The sequence below is a fragment of the Lampris incognitus genome, chromosome 10, assembly GCF_029633865.1.
Source record: "Lampris incognitus isolate fLamInc1 chromosome 10, fLamInc1.hap2, whole genome shotgun sequence".
NCBI classification, from domain to species: domain Eukaryota; kingdom Metazoa; phylum Chordata; class Actinopteri; order Lampriformes; family Lampridae; genus Lampris; species Lampris incognitus.
The window spans coordinates 48,832,480-48,852,910 of NC_079220.1; the positions used below are offsets into that span (position 1 = coordinate 48,832,480).

General features: G+C 43.0%; 2 protein-coding genes across 7 annotated transcripts; both read right to left on the reverse strand.

Annotated features, from left to right (window-relative positions):
- Positions 1-23: 23 nt before the first annotated feature.
- Positions 24-16,413, reverse strand: hgs (hepatocyte growth factor-regulated tyrosine kinase substrate). Of its 6 annotated transcripts, none has more exons than XM_056287263.1 (20): positions 16,278-16,413; positions 15,075-15,159; positions 14,819-14,894; positions 13,491-13,583; positions 12,523-12,640; positions 12,370-12,422; positions 12,218-12,286; positions 11,951-12,075; positions 10,442-10,553; positions 9,075-9,200; positions 8,893-8,988; positions 7,972-8,010; positions 7,712-7,876; positions 2,905-3,118; positions 2,588-2,760; positions 2,330-2,470; positions 1,203-1,386; positions 872-1,005; positions 583-765; positions 24-161 (listed from the first exon to the last, which is right to left on the reverse strand). In XM_056287263.1, exons 1-20 carry the CDS (start codon positions 16,312-16,314, stop codon positions 63-65), a joined length of 2,322 nt encoding a protein of 773 aa, XP_056143238.1. In that variant the 5' UTR covers positions 16,315-16,413; the 3' UTR covers positions 24-62. The 6 variants fall into 6 exon arrangements, with proteins under 6 accessions (XP_056143238.1, XP_056143237.1, XP_056143241.1 ...); XM_056287262.1 differs by having other exon boundaries at positions 12,523-12,643; XM_056287266.1 differs by having other exon boundaries at positions 9,075-9,173; positions 10,442-10,526; positions 12,523-12,646.
- Positions 16,414-19,183: 2,770 nt separating this feature from the next.
- Positions 19,184-20,267, reverse strand: cldnk (claudin k). Its single transcript, XM_056287349.1, has one exon. The coding sequence runs from the start codon at positions 20,246-20,248 to the stop codon at positions 19,601-19,603; it is 648 nt and encodes a 215-aa protein (XP_056143324.1). The 5' UTR covers positions 20,249-20,267; the 3' UTR covers positions 19,184-19,600.
- Between the last annotated feature and the right edge of the window lie 164 nt (positions 20,268-20,431).

The window sequence follows — 20,431 nt, forward strand, 5'->3', positions numbered from 1 at the left end:
GGGAGGAAGGAGGGGTGTAGTGCGTTAGGTCTTGCAGGGTCAAAAGATCAGGGTGCGGGCGGTCAGTCGAAGGAGATGAGCTGTGCCTCTGCGCTGCCGGGAACAGCCTGAGGGAGTGGCTGCTGCTGCGCCTGCTGCTGCGGGCCACCAGGGGGAGCCATCTAACCAGGGAGTGCATTGGTAAAGATAGGAAGATTAGTTCAAGAGTGAGTTTAAAAATAACCCACATACAGAGAAATGAGGAGCTAAAAAAGCAATAGCTGAGAACATAATTTCTTGATCTGTGCTATACTTAGCCAACAGAGAGCATACCTAGTCATATATGGAAAAGATTAAAAAAAATGTCCCCGTTAGAATATTACCCGTAAAAGCTGCTTGTTGCTGCCTATGAGTAGTTAGTGCAGTGTTAGATACTGATGCCCTGTGCATTCATTACTCAAAGGACAGTGTTTCGTTTTTTTTGTTTTTTTTTTAGCCTGAATCAGACTGTTTTTGACATGACTTGCTGCAGCACAATTACATCTCCCCACAGTTATCGAATATAATTTATCTTATTACAACGAAGAGGGACAAGGGACTGACCTGCTGGTACATGGGCTGCTGGCCCGGCATGTAAGGTTGTTGGGGAGGCATGTTGGGGTCCTGTCCTGGCAGCGCCGGCATCATGTTCTGCATGTTATAAGGCTGGTAGCCCATGTAGCCCATGCCGTTAGTAGGGGCTGCCTGGGACATGGGGGGCATACTCTGAGCTTGGGAGACCACATTCTGTGCATAGGAGCAAATAAGTCGAGTTAAGATACTGGCCTTCAATCTACAGACAAAAATATCTAAAGGACTGTGAAAGTAGGCTAACATGGCCAGTTAGTCACACCTGGTAACCCTGTGTGGGTGTGGGCTGGTAGCTGGAGTAAGCGGGGCTAGTGGTTGGAGGGACCTGACCAGGAGGGGCAGCCTGCCCATTGGTGCCAGCACCCTGGTACATATACGCATTCACCATGTTTGGATCTAAAGGGAAGCAGAACAAATGGGTCAAGTGCCGGGAGCTGCATTTATGGAAGTATTCCTTAACTACGATAAATTTGTGGGGCCATTTCACTAAAACTGTCTAAATATAACAGCAGTCGGATAAAATGTGTCATTTGGGAGTGTAACAATCTTCCAATATTATTTTCACATTTAGCTCCACATTTGGATTTTCTTACCTGTGGCTGAGACAGGCATGGCCTGATACTGTCCGGGAGCAGTCTGCCCTTGTTGGTTCATATAGACGTTATGCATGGGTGAGCCTTCCACCGAGCCGGCAGGGCTGAAGGTTCCTGGGTAGCTGGGTGGTGCGCCAGGCTGGTACACCACCCCTCCAGCCACATTAGGGGGCAAAGACTGCATCTGCACCATAGGACGAACAGCAACTAAGTAAACTAGCATTGTTACACAAGACTGTAGGGCTGGCCAATATCAATATTATATCGATATAATGATATAAGACTAGCTATCATCTGGGATTTTGGATATCGCAATATCGTGATATGACATAAGTGTTACCCTTTCCTGGTTTAAAAGGCTGCATTGCAGTAAAGAAATACAATTTTTTCCCTAACTCATTAGATTATTCTAACCGTTATGTTATTTGTTTCTACCTGTTGAACATCATATCCACATTACTAATGACTGTTTATCAAATATGTAATTATGTAAATATTTTGTGAGAGCTCCAATGGTCATCTCTACATATCATCAAAATACTGATAGAAGTATTCGGTCCATGATATTTGATTTTGTCCATGTCGTCCAGCCCTTCAAGACTGTGACTGAGGAGGAATTTGTTACCCAGCAGCATATTTCTAAAGGGACTAATTCTACAAAATCAGAATCAAAAATATGACACAAGAATGCTACACTGACAAAAAAGGTGTGACCAAATGACCGGGCCTTTAAACTCTGTGTGGAGAGTAGCCTCTACAGGACAAGATCAATGTTAATCTCATCACGGTTATGCCAGGGGCAGTTCAGATTACATGGGGAGGAAGAAAATACATCCCAAAAACAAACAGGATCAACATTGCTAAAAAAGTGTCCCACTAATGATTACAAAAAAAACAGTAGGCCTTGTAGAGTAATTTTTTTTAACCTTCCAGCCTAGTTTATTTTAGTTTTATAGGGTCAGCATTTTCATCCGCAGTTGCTGACTACATGACATTTCATTTCTGTGCCCAATTCTATCCATTGCACTCGTGTTATCCATCTTAGAAGACACACTGAGAACTTCTGACAGGACAAGCAGTGACAAGGAACAAATAAAGTGTAGCTGGGGATACAAGATAGTGCGTACCTGGGCGTAAGGAAGAGAGAAGGCAGGCATCTGGGCCCTCATCTGGATGGTGTGCTTCTGCTGCTCCAGGCGCATCTGCCTCTCCTTCTCCTGCTCCTGGAGACGCTGGATAGCCAACTGCCTCTGCATCTCCAGGTACTCCTGAATTACAAGACCCGGGACAACACATCTTCATCAGCCACTCTTGCAAATACATGCACGGTGTTCCAATCTTTTTTTTTTGTTTTTTTAAATGGAATGCATCCCACCACCGCCTACCTGTTTCTTCTGCCTCATGATTTCCAGTTTCTGTGCCAGCTGGATCTGCCTCTGCCTTTCAGCTTCCTCTGCTGCACGGCGAAGCTTTTCCCGGTGCTCATCTCGTAGGGCATTGAGGGCTGCCCGAGCGTCACGCACCTGAGCCAGCTTATCCTGTAACCCCTCATAATACACTGCAACCCCCCCACATCCACACACCAGAAGCCTTATTTAAACACAGCTATCAAGTCAATCGACGGTAGATGCACCTACAAACACACATTTCCACACAAAGCTTCTTTTGCACATACACACACGCACAAAAAACCAGCACTCACATCTCTTCTCGTCCAACTGGTTGAGGATGTCCAGCAGCTGTGGGTGCATGTTGTTGATTGACTGGAAGAGGGAGAGCACAGCACTGTCGTTGGTGATGCTGCGCCCACGCATGTGGTTGCTTTTCATGCGGTTGAGGAAAGTGGTGACGGCGTTCTGCAGGGCCTTCAGGAACTGCTCGTGGTTCTCCTCTGACTCCCCGTTCTGGTAGGGCTGCTGATGTGGGGTGGGGGAAGAGGACACACTTGAAGGCTCTTGATTCAGTTTAGCAGGTTATCGAAAGTAAAATGGGCTTTTTGCAACAACCATTGTGTGCACAAATTTGCTATTAAAGAGTACGTGGCTATTTGTGGAGTCTTATGACATTCAATAATTTTTTTCTTGATTTAGATTTGTTCGTTGGTAAAATGAAAACTTAAAAGTAACTCAGGCCTGTTGAATGCAAATCTGTATAAGAGACCAGAAGAATAAGTCCATGAATCATTTATCAAAATGCTATTGGCAGCTAAAATGGAAACTGACAAGACCTGGAAAATAATTCCTTTCATTTTTACCAGTTCCAATTCAAGCACTATGATATTTACATGTGATATTTACATCCCTCGTTGTGCAACAACTCTAGATGGAAAGGTAGCATCTCATCAGAGGTTTAAATTCCTACCAAGCTGTTTTTGGCTGGACAGCTCCAGCGGGCCAGTCCTACAAACATGAATGTCACTGAGCGACCATGTTTAGACTGACTGACTGACTGACTGAATGATCATGTTTGACACAATCGGGTTGCTGGATCAGGTGACCAATGATGTCACTGAAGTTACACGATAGCTTGTTTGCAGTCACGTGATTCTGACGACGCGCGAGATTCAGATGGAGGGCAGGAAGTGAAAACAGAATGGACGAGATGGAGCTAGTTTAGCCCGAACTGTGCTAGCTTAAGACGATATTATGAGAGAAAGGTATAAACAGAAAGTAAGATATGTTGGACATGGTCCTTATGTTATGAAGGGTGATTTTTTTGATGAAGTGGTCACTGCACACGTTATCCGACTCCGCTCCTCCCGACCACAGACAACGGTTCGCAAGCCATTTTTTCCAACGTTTTCCATCAATTTCTTGCATTTTTTCCCCCCTCATGAACAACCACTTTTGGTACTCAATAAAACTCCTTGTGGTTTCTCAGTTAATGACACCAAACATAGGCATTTCGAAAGTTTGTGATAGCGCTTCCTATGTAGAAAATCCCTTCCTGCCCTCCATCTGTAGTTCGTGACGTCATATGCAAACAACCTATTGGTCGGCCAGCCAGCCCAACAACTGCCAATGTCTGTCAGTCATCACAGTGTTGATTCCACTGTGCATGGCTGTTGCGTTCCGGCTACGATGCGATCACCAGAGCTGATTGTCCAAATGCCCATCGGTTCAGATTTGTGGACAATACCTGGGTTGACATGTCATGTCCAGATGAACCGATTCAACTTTCTGTGACTAACACCTGTTGATATACATATTTATTTTCTACAATTGCACTTTTATGATTGTGCTGTGATTGTATCGTCACTTTATGTAAAGCACACTGTGTTGCCCTGTGTATGAAATGTGCTATATTAAGTTTGACTTGGCTTGACCTGTCACCCGGGTTCGTCAAAGCCAGGAAGACGCCCAAACAGCGCACCAGCCGATCGAAGGGAGAAGGATGGACAACAGCTGCCGAAGTGTAAACCAGTGGTGATTCCAAATGTGGCCAGGGGTGTCAGAACGGTTGCGACACTTATTTTCCAAACCGCATCTCAGTGGTTTTTTTTTTTTTTTTTGCCTGCCCAAAAATACGCTGTGCCAGAAACTGGTCCCCCCCCCCCCCCCAAGGACTGGGTCCTCTGACACAAACAGAGTAATATATTATACACTGTTAAGCGCCAGGGGGATTGCCGTGACTTGTACATCGGGGCAACCAAACAGACGCTGGCCAAAAGAATGGCACAACACAGAAGGATTCCACAGTCTACACCCATCTACAGGCCAGTGGCCACTCTTTCAAGGATGAGGCTGTGCACATCCTTGATAGGAAGGACCGCTGGTTTGAACAGGGAGTCAAAGAGGCCATCTATGTGAAGAGGGAACGACCATCCCTGAACGGGGGGGGGGGGGGGGGGGGCTAAGAGTACATCTGTCACCATCTTACAATGCTGTGATTGCAACTATTCCCAAATCTTCTGTGAATAGTACGCATGGCCATCGAAACTCTAGTTAATGCTCACGGCAATTTGCATATGAAACTGATCGTTTTCGGTTATTATGTCACTGTATTGTTTATAAGGGTGGGGATACCTGCTGTCAGTTGAGACTGAAGACATCACTGAGATGTGTGACCAAATATTTCTCTCTCAAAAACGTATCCAAATGAACTGACTCAACTTTCTGTGATTTTCTTACCTGGATTATTGAGAATGTATAAAGACATTCTAACATGATCAGTGACAGACAACATGATCATTGACAGACAACATGATCAGTGATAGACATTTGCAGTCAGGCTGCACAAAGCAGATCAAGCCAGGCAGGAAATCAGACACTGGAACGGCATAGAGCATCCGGTCAATTTTCAAAATAAACCACCAGACTCCCAATCATATCTCACATCCCTACACCAACATTACACCATAACCTGTGGCACCAGGCCAGAAGTTCAGAAGTAGGAAATAACAGTAAACACAATTAAAACAGACAAAAAAAGAAATAATTTAACTACGTAGCCTGCTTACCAATGGTAGAAACATTTTTTTTTTTAATCAAGGAAAAATGACCAAATCAACAAGTCAACAAAATCGGGCAGGCAAAACACTCGGTGCCAAGCCTGGTGGAATCAAGGCGTTAGATGACTGAGGGAACAAGTTACAACATTAGGCCATTGGATGAGGTGACTAATTACATCACTGAAGTTACACGATTGGTCGGCTCGCCAATGACGTCACTGGTAAACACGCACCTATTGTATCGAATGTAGCTTAACCATGTCATGTGATATGCTACTTCAGTACAATTTGACAACGAATATTACTGGGACCACTACAAGAAAATTGTTGACGAACATTTAACATCCAGAAATTCACATTAAAGACACTACCACCGACTACCCTGCTCACAAATAGGACACAATTTTGAAAATTGACCATGCACAGTCCAGCCATATACTTGGTTTTGACCTCGTCTTGTTTTCTCCTATTTTTATACAGGACACTCAAATCATCTGTCTTTATATTGTCTTTGCGAGGCATAAACTATGCCAACTGACAGTTCACACATGCATTCCTTTTATGACTAAATGGCATTCAACATTCAAGAATATGAAAACAAATTTAAGAGAAATATGAGAGAGACGTTTAGGTGAGCATGAGGCTCAGGGTCTGTAGCGCCGCATTATGTAATAACGCCGCATTATGTAATAATGTAATAAATTTTCACATCATTATGTAATAACGCCACGTTTTTTTCAAATCAAGACATAAATTTTGGTGGTTTATTACATAATGCACCAAATTATTACATTTTCTTCATAAAAGTTGTTACATATTGCACCGGTTATTACAAAATGCGGATGTTACACTTTTTTATGAAGAAAATGTAATAATTTGGTGCATTATGTAATAAACCACCAAAATTTATGTCTTGATTTGAAAAAAACGTGGCGTTATTACATAATGATGTGAAAATTTATTACATTATTACATAATGCGGCGTTATTACATAATGCGGCGCTACAGGGTCTAAATCTTATACAGTCTTGCCATCCGTTATTATAAACATCAGACTATGTTTTGTTTGTTTTCCCCAAGGAAAACAAATCGAACTGAACAATTACAGTTAGTATTTTTTAACATTTTAACATCCCCATTTACCCACATCCTGCTCCCCTCTATCTACTCCTACCCTGTCCTGCAGGCCCCTTCTCAGAACAGAATTAAACCACATTACAGCAGGTTAAATATAAACACGAAAAATGAAACAAAAGAAACAAAACAAAAAACAAAAAAAATTTAGATAAGTGAAATAAATAACTAAATATAAAGAAGAGAAAAAATAAATAAATAAAGGAATAACTACTGTACTAGCATCTGCGCCACTTTAATGGTCTTTTGGGCTTTGTGAGGTTGGGTAACTGCTGGCCATCCATGTGGTGGGCAAGCTGCAAGGTATTCATTCATTCACCCCAGGCCGGCCCAAGCTCGAGTTCTATGGCGCCACCTCGCCAGGAGGGAGGCAATCAACATATTGAATCAATGGCTTCAAGGGAGAATAAAACCTATCAGAGGAGTCCCTCAGTGTAAACTTTACTTTTTCCAGTTTAAGTAGAAACAAAACGTCCCGTAGCCACGCTTTAATAGAGGGTGGCTGAGAGGATTTCCAAAGAATGAGGATTCTTCTACGGGCGATTAAAAAGGCAAAGGCCATAACATTAGATTGGATAGCAGTTGTAGTGATTTCATCTGGGGGTCTACCAAAGACTGCTATGTGAGGGGACGGACAGATTTTCAACTTCAAATTTTCTGAAATCATGTTAAAAAAACGAATGACAGAAGCCAGTTAGTTTGGGACATGACCAGAACATATGAGCCAAATCAAAAGGGCCTAGGGAATATCTTCATCAATTTTCACCCACTTTGCTTGGGTAAAGTTTGGCGAGCTTAGCCTTGCTATAATGGAGTCTATGAACTACTGTGAACCGTATGAGACTGAGCCTAGCATGACTAGCGGAGGAGTTGACAGCTTCCAGAGCCTTCTTCCAGAAAGCATCTGACAAAGTGGTCCGCTTACCTCCACTATGTTGACTGGCTGGACTGGAGCATGACTTTCCACTGGCTGACTGATTGGTGGCAGGGGCTCAGCCAATGGCACAGGCGCAGGGGCAGAGGGGGTGGGACTCTTACGGGCCTCTTCCTGTTTCTTCTCCCAGTAAGTTCTGTTCAGGTAACGAGCCAGCTGAAATGGGAGGCACATTCATATCAGTATTATGGGAACACAGCAGTATTTTCAAAAGACTAAAATGATGACGGTGAGCTTGGCGTTAGCTGTACCTCTGGGTCCACATCTTCAGCGGATGGAGCAGAAGAGTTCTGGAGAGAGAGATTAAACAACTCATCTAAAGTTATCACTTGCAAAATAATGACAGAAAATAATGACAGAAAAGAAGACACACCAGTGGGGTTTTTTTTGTTTTTGTGGATTTTTCCTCCATTTTCTCCCCAATTGTACCCGGCCAATTACCCCACTCTTCCGAGCCGTCCCGGTCACTGCTCTGACCCCCTCTGCTGAGCCGAGGGAGGGCTGCAGACTACCACATGCCTCCTCCGATACACATGGAGTCGCCAGCCGCTTCTTATCACCTGACAGTGAGGAGTTTCGCCAGGGGGACGTAGCGCGTGGGAGGATCACGCTATTCCCCCGTTTCCCCTCTCCCCTGAACAGGCGCCCCGACCAACCAGAGGAGGCGCTAGTGCAGTGACCAGGACACATACCCACATCCGGCTTCCTACCCGCAGACATGGCCAATTGTGTCTGTAGGGATGCACGACCAAGCCGGAGGTAACATGGGGATTCGAACCCGCAATCCCTGTGTTGGTAGACAAAGGAATAGAACACTACGCCACCTGGACCCCCCCACACCATTGTTTTTTAAGGCTTTAAGAAATGCCCTATTGGATAGCATGAAGCCCAACGAGACATTTCGGCAACCTGAAGCAATCAGCCAAGTTCTTTGTCAGTAGAGTTCTAAATGATTCCCAAAAACATTCTGACGAGGGATCAAAAAAATAAATCTATCCCTTAAATGTTTATTGGACATAGTAACAGTAACTAAGGGAGGTGGGATTTGGAGACATCTTGCAAACATTCAATTAAATGCTAAGTCACATGCAACCTTTCAGGGATATAAAGCATAGGCCTGAAACTGTAAGCATTTATTTTCTCAGAAAGGAGCAGACCAGAACAATTCTTACCACGGGGGAGGAGTAGAGGGTGCTGACTGGTGGGGCCGAGGAAGTCACTGGTGTGGGTTCAGCTTTGGGATACACCGAATATGAATTCTTCTGCCTCTGTAGTTGCACACAAAACCTTGGTATTGTTTTTTTCCAATATCAGATGATTTCCCCAGAGGAATTTTAAAAGTTGCACTACCTACCATCCTCTCCTTTTCCTCAGCCTCACTTTGGGATAAGGCAATAGCCAATTGAAGCTCCTCCTCTTCCTGCAGTGCGGTATCATCTCTCTTGGGGGGCATCTGAGGAGACAGGGAGTGCAGTGAGACCTGGGGAGGGATGGATGGGTAGAGAGGGGGCAGGGTAGAGAGTAAAAAAACCCGTACAGATGTGTAGGCAGGGAACACAGCTGAAGCCTCTAACATGGGACTTGGCAAAGATGAGTTGGATGAAACTCACACCGATTCAAACTCCATTTCCTAGCTGAGAGTCTGAATAATGGATGAAGGGACCATCCATCCATGCTTCAGAAGATGACACATGGGTTTTATGGCTAGGTATGGCAGAACAAGCCTAAAAAACATCTACATGAATAACTAAACATCAGATTCAACCATGTTTTTTGTTTAGTAATGGGGAAGGTGCTGAGGCAAGAGCACTTGCGACTGGGTTCCTTTTTTAATCAATCTCTGGGATTTGGAGTGATCTACCACCACTGCAATTACCACACGTATCTTCATAGCTTTCAGTGGATAAAGTAGACAAACAAAAATGACAGTCTCCAAAGTGGTAACTTTGAGGTACTCCTCTCTATTCTCTAACTTACTCAGTTTGCAGCGCTTGAGAAAATCTGTCTTAAAACGGCTTCTTTGTTGGGCAGTATCCCAATAAAGATCTCCTATTATAGTGAAAGAATAACACCACCGACTCGTCACACCCTCACCACAAATTTATACTGAATTCTTACAACTTCCTTCTTGCATTCAAAACATTATGCTGCATCTACCCCCCTGCTTTGACGGATATCGACTACACACCAGTACGACTTCTTGTTTATAATTTACCACTTTGCCTAAAATGAATTACTGTGGTCATTTGCATTCGCTATGTGCTTTGCAGCTACCCCGCATGCTGTACAGAGCTGTACTTATTTATTTATTTATTTCTGATTTTCCCCTTTTTCTCCCAATTTAGTGGCCAATCAATACCTATTTTAGTTGAAACTCCCACCCTCGTACTGTATGCATTCGCCAACTGCATCTCTCCGGCCGGCAGTCTCGAAGGAGACACCTCCCCACTTTCGTGACAAGGCGACTCCAGGCCGAACCACTGCTTTTTCCGACACACCCAGAGAAGCATTCATGTGACGAACACAAGCCGACTCCGCCCCCTCCCAAAGACAGCGTTGCCAATAATTGCTGCTTCATCGAGTCCGGCCATAGTCGGATCTGACAGAGCTGTACTTTTTATTGTACTTAAAAAAATAAAATAAACAAAAAACAAAGTGAACATGAAAATTCCCCAACAGTCAGCCTTCAGAGCGCCACACAAACATCTCTCTGACTGCTACCTGTGACTGCTGGGACAGAGGGCTGGTCAGGTACTCTGGAGGCAGCTCAGCAGTACCAGAGGACGGGGCTTTCCCCTCGGCTTTCCTGGGTGGAGGAGAGAGGGAGGGGTGGCTGGTGAGGAAGAGGGATCAGGGAGGACAAACATCCTTGTGAATCAGCAGAGGGTCAAAAGTTGTTTGGAACATCAAAAACGCTGAACAGCCATTACACACAAAAAAGGAAAAGAGCAACGCAGCCATGCAAGCAGAGTCAATTAGTGTGAGCAATTCAAACAAACTGAAGGACAGAGTGGCATAAGCTTTAACAGAGCCATGGATGAAACTGTTAGCTCAAAGAGTGCAGCAGCTGATGCTAAAAGCCAGCCTTAAATCATAGCATAATTAAAACTCTTCAGTACAGTGTTTTCAACATGGTGAAGCGTTAAAGCCACTGGAAACCCAAATCCACAAGAACCTTCTAACTATGAAATTCAGGTCTTATGTACATAATAAGCGGTTCGGCTAATGGATGGATGGGCGGATGGATGTACATAATAGTAAGCATCTAAAAAGTATTAGAAATTAGCTTCAATCCAAATTAAAATGATTGTCATTTAAGTTCCTGTAAACTGTCCGTCCTGATATTGGGTTTGAACTGGGTGTGGTTATGCTTGAACATTACGAAAATTACGCAATTAATTACACAAACCAGACAACTGACATGGATTTTTTTTTTTTATGATTGGAGCCAACTAGTCTCTACATAGCCTTTTGCAATTAGCTAGCGCACTCCCGACGGGGCCGGGGAGGCATTAAACTCCCCATCGCCTCCCTGGAGGAGAGGGTCGAGTCAGGTACCCACAGGCACATGGCGGGGATGTCATGGCGAGGCGAGCCGCACAAGTTTGTGGTTCCGAGAGTTTTGTTTGGGACCAAGCCCAGAAAGCACCGGAAGAGGCACAACATGGCTGCCGTTGCATCAACCCTAAGAGCGCACGACGACGGATGACATTAGCACCACCACCGGAGCAGGGGGCATCCGCGCAAATCCAGGGAGGTTCGATGTCCAGACTAGGAAAGAGGTTGTTTACATGCACACTGTGTCATTTTTCGGGTAAAAAAAATGACACACCACGGGCCCCGTGCAGAGGGGGATGTCAGTCAAAAAGGTGCCATGCCTACAGTCTTGAAAAATCTAAACTGCAAAATGAGTTGTTTTTTTTTAACTAGATTTCTAATAGCTATGAACATTTATTTTCACTCAGATTTTTTTGGATGCTTGATGAGACACTCAACTTTGATATCAAATATACATTTTTACTATTTCAAGCCAAATTTCCAGAGGCTTTAAAAAAAGAGAGCAACAGCATGATTTCATTATCAGAAATGTGATACTGAAGCATGAGGCCAGAAATGCAGTTCACATTACATGGGGACATATGCATCAGACTGGATTAAACACACTTCCTTTTGGAAAGAATGGAATTTGAGTTGGTTATGGGTTTTCCAGTTCGGGTTCTGAGTACTCACTTGTTCAGAAGCTCAAAGCAGGGTTCACACACACGGACTTCTTTCTCAATACCAAATTTGGGAATGGTAGAGTACTTGGAAGAGCACTTGCCACAGAAAATCTGACCGCAGGCACGACAATGGTGCTGGAAAAGCCAAAAACAGAAAATTAGGTCAAAAGCAAGTACACACCTACTAAAGTCAAGCAGGTAATAAATACAAAGCCGTGTCATTCAGTAAAAGGCAATCTGTCTCTTCATGGCCTAGTTTCAGGAAGGTTAAGTCTACCTTTCTTGTCATAACACCAAACTGAACTCTGCACCGGTGGCACTCCTCAGCGTCTACCCAGTCTGGGGCCTGGATAAGACACAGAGACGTTACACACCACCACAGACATTACACATCGAATAAACCCAAAAGAGGAAAAAAAAAAAATTTACTCTCTCTGCAGCAAACATTGCATCGCTCTCCTTAAACTCAGGGAAGACGTGGCCTGTATAGAGAAAAAGAACACAGAATTTATATGCCACTAGTGCAAAGATTAATAGGATGATGGATAGTGATATGTACAGTGAAAAAGCCAGCCCACTTACCCTCCACCTTCATGATCTGGTAAGTGTCCTGGACCACCTTGTACTTAGGCTCATTGCGGAAGGCATGTGCCCATGCCTGGATCAAGTACAGAATCTTATTTCTTACATTGGGTTCCGTCTGCTTCTAGAGAGACACCATAAACAGGCAAACGCCAATCAAATAAACAGTCCAGGTATCTATTTTAAACCTAAATTGGTTATATAAGCTTAATTCGGTCACACTGTTTGTTTTTTATTTTTGACTTCGTGTTCTGACTGAATGTCAAACTTTAATATACTTGAGGGCTTAATGTATCACACAAGTAGAAATAATCATGTCTTATGCTATTCTCTCCCTGAATGGGTAGGAACTGAGGCGGGAAGGTCCCAGTTTTTTTCCCGACCAAAAACACGTTGTGACCAGACAATGACATCACCAGGAAGTCAAATCCAGCATGAGCCGCAAAAGCCTGTGTCACATGACAAAGTATCTATCCAATCAGAGATTGCTAACTCATACTCCAATGCAGCTGGCTGCCAAACAGCAGCAGTGAGTGATTCAATAGAGACCTAGGGAAAGCTGATAAGAGTTACAGCCAAGATAACTTCAAACAAATCTACCACTTTAAACGTGACATAAATAGTAAGCAGTCCTTGTAACAAAGCTATCAGGCAATACATGTTTGAGATATTTTAGCGCTAGTTACAGTGTTTTGCTTTTTTTTCTGGAGGGGTTAGCTGAATGACTTATCAGTGTAGGACTATTTACAGTATACGCATCTTCAACAACAGTTTGAACTTAACAGTGAGAGAACAGTGGTGATTTCAGCAAAGGTCAAACCTAAGCAGATTTATGGTTGAGGCTTTCAAGGAAGTTGCGTACAGAGATTTAATCTCTGGGAATACATTAATGAAATGAATGGGAGCAGTGGAGGTTACATCAGAAACTGGTTGTCGAGTCAACAGCTGAGATCAAAAGCCAAGGTCACCTTGAGAAGATCCTTCAGTTCCTCCATGGTCTGCTTACTTGCCACCTCATCATGGACTGTCTGGCCACAGTTTTTTACCACTGACTCCAGGACCTGAACAAAAGACACATTATTTGTAATGTGCCCATGCTGACATCCAGTATGCAGTATGGTACTAACAGCAAATAGGAGATTTTATTAGTGCAAACTGTAAAAGTTCCAATTTTTGAAGAAACAAAATAAAGACTAATAACACTACCAAGAGCTCCTACTTTCATACTAGTTCTTAAATATATTTGTATGCAATTTCTTTTTCCACCCCAAATCTGTTAAACCACCTCTAATATACACAGACTTTACTGATATCATGCAAGTTACATGTCTTATATACATAGAAAACCATATTTCTAATATATTTAGAATGCCAATCACATCTATTTATATTTTCTATGTGTAACTGTGTTCTTTGCTTTATGGCTCAGTGTTATGGTAAATAATGCATCAAGTCAAAACCCCGGTGTGTGAAAACTTGAAAGATTTATACTGCCACAAATTTGGCAATACGTTTCCTATCATTATGTGTAACAATTCAATATATTGTGATATTTTATGATACTACAAAAGTTGTGATAACTTGGAATATTTTATCAAAAGTTTAGAAAAATTTTATAAAGAAAACACCTCAATATGCATAAAATCAAAGCAACTACAGCCATAACTAGTGTGGCACTGGCATGGCCTGCTGTATTGTTGTAGTTCTGTGCAGCCCTATCACAATACTACACCTTCCACATAGTGGTTGGAGATGTAAAAATAATCAAGTAGCGTCACTGCCACATCTCCTATGTAATCCTAAGAATCGGTAGTGTTTTTAAAAATCCATACAATCTGCTACTACTACTACTTTCGGCTGCTCCCGTTAGGAGTCGCCACAGTGTATCATCCATTTCCATTTTTTCCTGTCCTCTGCATCTTCCTCTGTCACAACAGCCACCTGCTTGTCCTCTCTCACCACATCCATAAACCTCCTCTTTGGCCTTCCTCTTTTTCTCTTCCCTGGCATTCAGTATCCTTCTCCCAATATACCCAGTATCTCTCCTCCACACATGTCCAAGCCATCCCAATCTTGCCTCTTTTGCTTTGTCTCCAAAAAAATCCATCCAATATATCATACATAACAAGATAGTGTTGCCATACTTAAGTGTTTCAATTATTTCTTACACCCCTAAAACTTACTTGAAAAATAAAACAGATTCTGATTCTTAATATTTCATTGAGTGTTGGTGCAGAGTTGTCAATCAAAAGCTGAACCACAAATAAGACCATTTTTCACTATATATCCATCCTACCTCGAGTGCATAGAGGGCCACGTGTGGATTTTTGTCATTCAACTTCTTCTTAATGGCACCAATTGCATATTTTGCTCTGCAGGCAGAAAACACATTACAACTTAAGACTCTTTATGATCAGTTCAGTGGGATGTAATACACTGCTAAGTGTCTATTTAAGACATATTCTTTAATTAAAAAAAGCAAATGTTTAGACCATTTTAAATGTCAGAGACAACTTATGTGGATGAGTCGAGAAATGGGCATGACCACTCACTGTGTGTCTCCTTGCCGAATAAGATCACAAATCTGCAGAATTGACTCCCAGTCTGTCTCCAGTAGCAGCTGACTGGTGGCTTTATCTGCAGCAGTCAATTTAAAAATGAAGTAAAAAAAACTAAGTATCTCAAAGCTTAACTTTACAAACTATCTGCCTGTTATTTGATGTCAAAAAGTCACCAAACCATTACCTGCTTTCTGTAGGGTTGCTTTATTATGTTTACCATAAGCATTTTGACGTGAGTCAAGTTAGCCTATGCAAATAGCTTGGGCCTATAAACTTGTTCATCATGAAAGCTTAGATTCTTCTGATATTCAGTAATGATCAGACCGCTGCGTTGCATCACAGTAATACTTTGTTTATTATCGTGGGACTACTGCAGCTAAACTTAGAAACCACTGATTTTCCGAACAAATGAAATTCGTGTATCAATCGTGTAGCTATTTTGTCAAACCGCATAACCTCAGGAGCAGCTACTGTTTTTTGTTTGTTTGTTTGTTTGTTTGTTTGTTTGTTTTTATTTTTGAACGCAAGGATGGAAGAGCTAAATACATTGACTGCTATTAACTAGCCAACTACATTGCTGGTTTCAACTCGTAGAGTAAATGTTTAAATATTACTGCCCCAGCTGTCGCGCTGTTCAGGGTTACTCCACTTGTTAACAGTTAGCTAGCCAGTTCTACAGTCAACAACGTACCGATGAACAATAAAGTCGCCATTACATGCATTGTGTTACGCATTTACGCTAGCTAATCATTTATTGTTCGGTTAACGGGGGTGTGCATACGGAACTGTCATGCTGGCGATTGTAATATTAACGTAAACCAACTTCAGATATTGGTCAAGACGACAGCCGACACCTAAGTGTAGGGGGGGGCAGTTTCACATTTTCCAAATTACTACCCGAAGACAACGACTGTGATTTCAACCGCAGTTTGAATAAATAACAGTCAAGAGGGGACAGCGTCCGCCTCTAAAACAAAGTTGATAAATTCAATTTCTTAAATCAACGTTATAGGCCTCCGAACAATAGCAGCAACTAGCTAGCTAGCTGGCTGTAGCTAGCAGGCTAAAATTAGACGGCCGGGTAACCACAGCCCGAGCGTCTGTCAAAACAACAGGGGGCGAAAACGTCCCACTCTGCCCAATAATCAAAATACACCCGCAAGACAAGCAGATATTTGCGTAGCGTCATCTTACCCAGAAGCCGCTCGAATGTACCTCCACCTTTCCCCATATTAGATCCAAAGTCTCAGGCTACCTGACACGACGCGTTAATTTTGAGGCTATTTTTCACCGTTGAGGTTAGCTTGATAGCCACCCCAGTCAGCCACAGGCATAAAGTTTTCCCTACTTCCTACTTCCGGTTCTGTGTGCGCTCACTCGACCATCTTTATTGGAACGTTGCTTCCTCTAGCGGAGGAAGTGTATACTGCATTGAATCCATCAATCATATATATATGCAGATATATATATATATATATATATATATATATATATATATATATATATATATATATATATATATATATATATATATATATATATACATTATCTGAACTGCTTATCCTGCTCTCAGGGATGCTGGAGCCTATTCCAGCAGTCACCCTGGACAGGCCGCCAGGCCATCACAGCCCCCCCCCCGCACACACACACACACACACACCCATTCATACCTAGGGACAATTTAGTACGGCCAAGCCTACTACAAGCCTGTTTCATGCCATAAGCAATCAATCAACTGTCAATATCCAAAGGAGTTGAATCAAGTGCAACTGGACTTGGTATATATCCGTGAAGACGTTTTGCCTCTCATCCCAGAGGCTTCCTCAGTTCGTGCCTTTCTGACTACACCAAGCTAGTCTGACTGGCTGGTGATGAGACTCAGAATTTATCCTCTTTGGAGTCGTTGTCAGAGCTATAGTAGGTGTCCATGGCTCTTTGTGTCCCGATGTTTACCAACGCCCGTTGGAACACAAAGAGCCATGGACATCTATAGCTCTGACAACGACTCCAAAGAGGATACATTCTGAGTCTCATCACCAGCCAGTCAGACTAGCTTGGTCTAATCAGAAAGGCACGAACTGAGGAAGCCTCTGGGATGAGAGGCAAAACGTCTTCACGGATATATACCGAGTCCAGTTGCACTCGATTCAACACCGTTGGATAACCATGACCTGGATGAAGGAGAACATTAACAGACAACTGTCAATAAATCATCAGCTGTCTCATAAAGAATTTACTTGACTCACTGGATTATTTTTCCCCTTATTTGTTGAGCACATTCCCTCCCGTGCTCAACAAAGTTTATATATATATACTAAAATGTGATGTATGTAAGAGAAGGCATAGCGATAAAAAGAAGGTAAAGGTAAAAGAAGCAGACAGAAGAAAGGGAAACATCTGGCCCAGCAGAAGTTCTCAGTAGTTATGCTCATCTGGTTAGTGATTCCAACCATTTCAATTATTTGAGCCAATTTCTTTTTTAGTGGAAGTCAAACCCCTGTCCCAGCTCTGTTTGGAGGGGACTCAAACCAAATGAAAAATGTTGGCAGTAGTGTAACAGGGCAAAGCATCCCCTTAAGGTCTGATTTTAAAATTAAAATTCTGCTAGGAGAAACATGATTCTTGAAAGAGTTTGCTTCTGCAGAACGTATAATTTTGGGGGGGGGAATCACAAATGAGATATTTGTCTTAATCTTGAAAATTTAATTTCTAAATTTTTTTTTAATCATCTGATTTCTAGCGCTTTCGTATCGGTGTTGTGAACAGAACTCCCTCAGATTGTATTTCCACCTTCCGATTATAACTGGACTCAAATAGGGTCCACTTTATAGCTTACTACTCTGGTGGGTTCTGCAGGTTTCCTATTTTGTGCAGTTAATCAACAGTTGTTTGTTTCATTGTTCTAACTCCATATAGAGGATGAGTGTTTTGTTGAATTGTGATAGGCTTGTGGGAATGCACTTAGTGCAGAGATCCTGTTCAGTGCTGTTAAGACCATCCAAATAGTGAGACTCTCTTGCATTTCATACTGATTGTTACTTTGCACAGAAAAACGAAACAAACTGCCTTACTGTATTCACTGCTTTACTCTACTGCCAGCACTGGTATAGGCCTTGCTTAGGTCATTTATGAGTCACTACCTGGCACTTGGCACACTGGTCACTTGGCACACTGGTATCCATTGTTATTGTAGTGCTGTAATGCTCTGTAAAGTGGCATTGTGTTGCTCAGGACTCATCTGTTATATATATATACAGAAAAAAGGGAGGAAACCAAGCATGCTCTCATTATTATGGACTCTTGTACTGCTTACAGCAGATGGAGCAGTGTATGGTGTGCAGTTTATTTGTGTAATTCGAGGAGGCTCCAGAGCAATGGAATAAAGCGGGTCAATATGTGCCCGAAAACTAAAGCTCTTGAGGGTTGGTTTAATTCACCAGAGTAATTATAATTGTAATTATAATGTCCATTTAAAGTAGACAGAATCTGGGGGATGTCAACAATGTCTCATGAATAAAGATATACTTTCATTCTGAGGCTTGGCGCATCCCACATTGCACACTTACACACATACACACACACACACACACACACACACACACACACACACACACACACACACACACACACACACACACACACACACACACACACACAAATACACATTCGAAACAATTATTTTTTCCATTTTATATGATTCTGAATCAAGTCATAAATATCCAAGTGATGTGGAAGATACTTTTTTATTTACTTCCATTATTACTTGGAAGTGGGGAAGACACAAGAACCAGCTTTTTCAAATGTCTGTTTAGTTGTTTGTTAAGTGGCTTGGTTTGTTATTGGTCCATTGTGAAATTAATCTATGGAGGGACACGATGTCTGATGTTTCCTGAGACGGGAGATGGAGAACAACGAGTTGGGTAGAAGAGAATTCTCACACACACACACACACACACACACACACACACACACACACACACACACACACACACACACACACACACACAGAGGCACTTGACAGCAGTATGGCACCACATAGAAACGTACACATGCCTCTATTGTTCTATTGTTGCCCTCCAATCAGCGGGACTCAAATCAGTGTTCAGATAAATGAGAAAAGAGACAAGGACCTCATCTCTTCTGCCTGCACCATTCAATATAACAAGCACTAAAATTCAATAGAAAAACAGTTTCCATATGTGTTTATTCCATAAAAACATGGATTCACACCTTTTATTCAGTGGAGGAATTGGAAAATCGAAATTTTATTGCATTTTTACACTGTCAGACAGATAAAAAGGTTATCAGAGGACACGGGGTACGAAATAACAAAATGAGTTCAAATATCCTGAAATGGCCTCCTGTGGCTTATCAGAACGAAGAAAAAAAAGCAAAATGGAGTAACATTAAATATCAAAGAATTAAAAGGAGCAATACCATGAGAGAGAAAAAAATAAGGTTTGTCATTGGTCAGGGCAGATTTGTGGGACTGGGTGGTATCTAGACTTCTTGGAGGCTTAGACATAACCCTTCACTTGTGTGGCGGGTGCCCTGCGAGGACTGCTCTCTCCACTGCTGAAGGTGGGAGAGCCTGGGATGCCGGGGGGACTTGACCCAGCATAGAGCAAAGATCCCCCAATAAGAAGCAAGGCGGAAGCTCCCCAGCCGATGTAGAGGGCAGGGCCCAGCTCACGCTTGTGCGGGGCTGCCACATGTGGGTCGTAGAAATCCCTGATGATGGAGTGGGCAGTCCAGCAGATGGGCACAAGGTAGAGGAACCCAGCGATGGCAAAGAGGGCACCGGAGATGCGAGCAATGCGGGCCTTCAGGCTGTTTACACCGATGCACTTGGTGCACTTGACTCCCACAACGCCCAGAGCCAGAGCCAAGCCACACATAAGGATCGAGAGTACCGTTAGGCCCCGGGCAGCCTGCATATCGCTGGGTAGGGCAAGCATGCTGTCATACACCTTGCATTGGATCTGACCCGTGCTTTGCACAATGCAAGTCATCCAAAGGCCCTCCCAGATGATCTGAGCTGTCACGATGTTGTTACCGATGAAGGCAGTGACACGCCACAGAGGGATGGTGCACACTATGGCCCCACCCACCCAGCCTATGATGGACAGGATCAGGCCTAGCAATTGCATGCCCGTTGTTGCCATGGCAAAAGATGTTGACCGAATCACCTGGGTTTGTCTTGGCTATACGATATTCTTTGTTGCACAGGGCCCAGCTGTAGTCCCGATAATTGATCCAACGAGGCCAACGCAATCCCCCGAAGTGGAACTATCTGGCTCCGGCGTAGGATCCTCTTGGGGTGAAAGCGTTGTTGAGGTCAGCTTGGG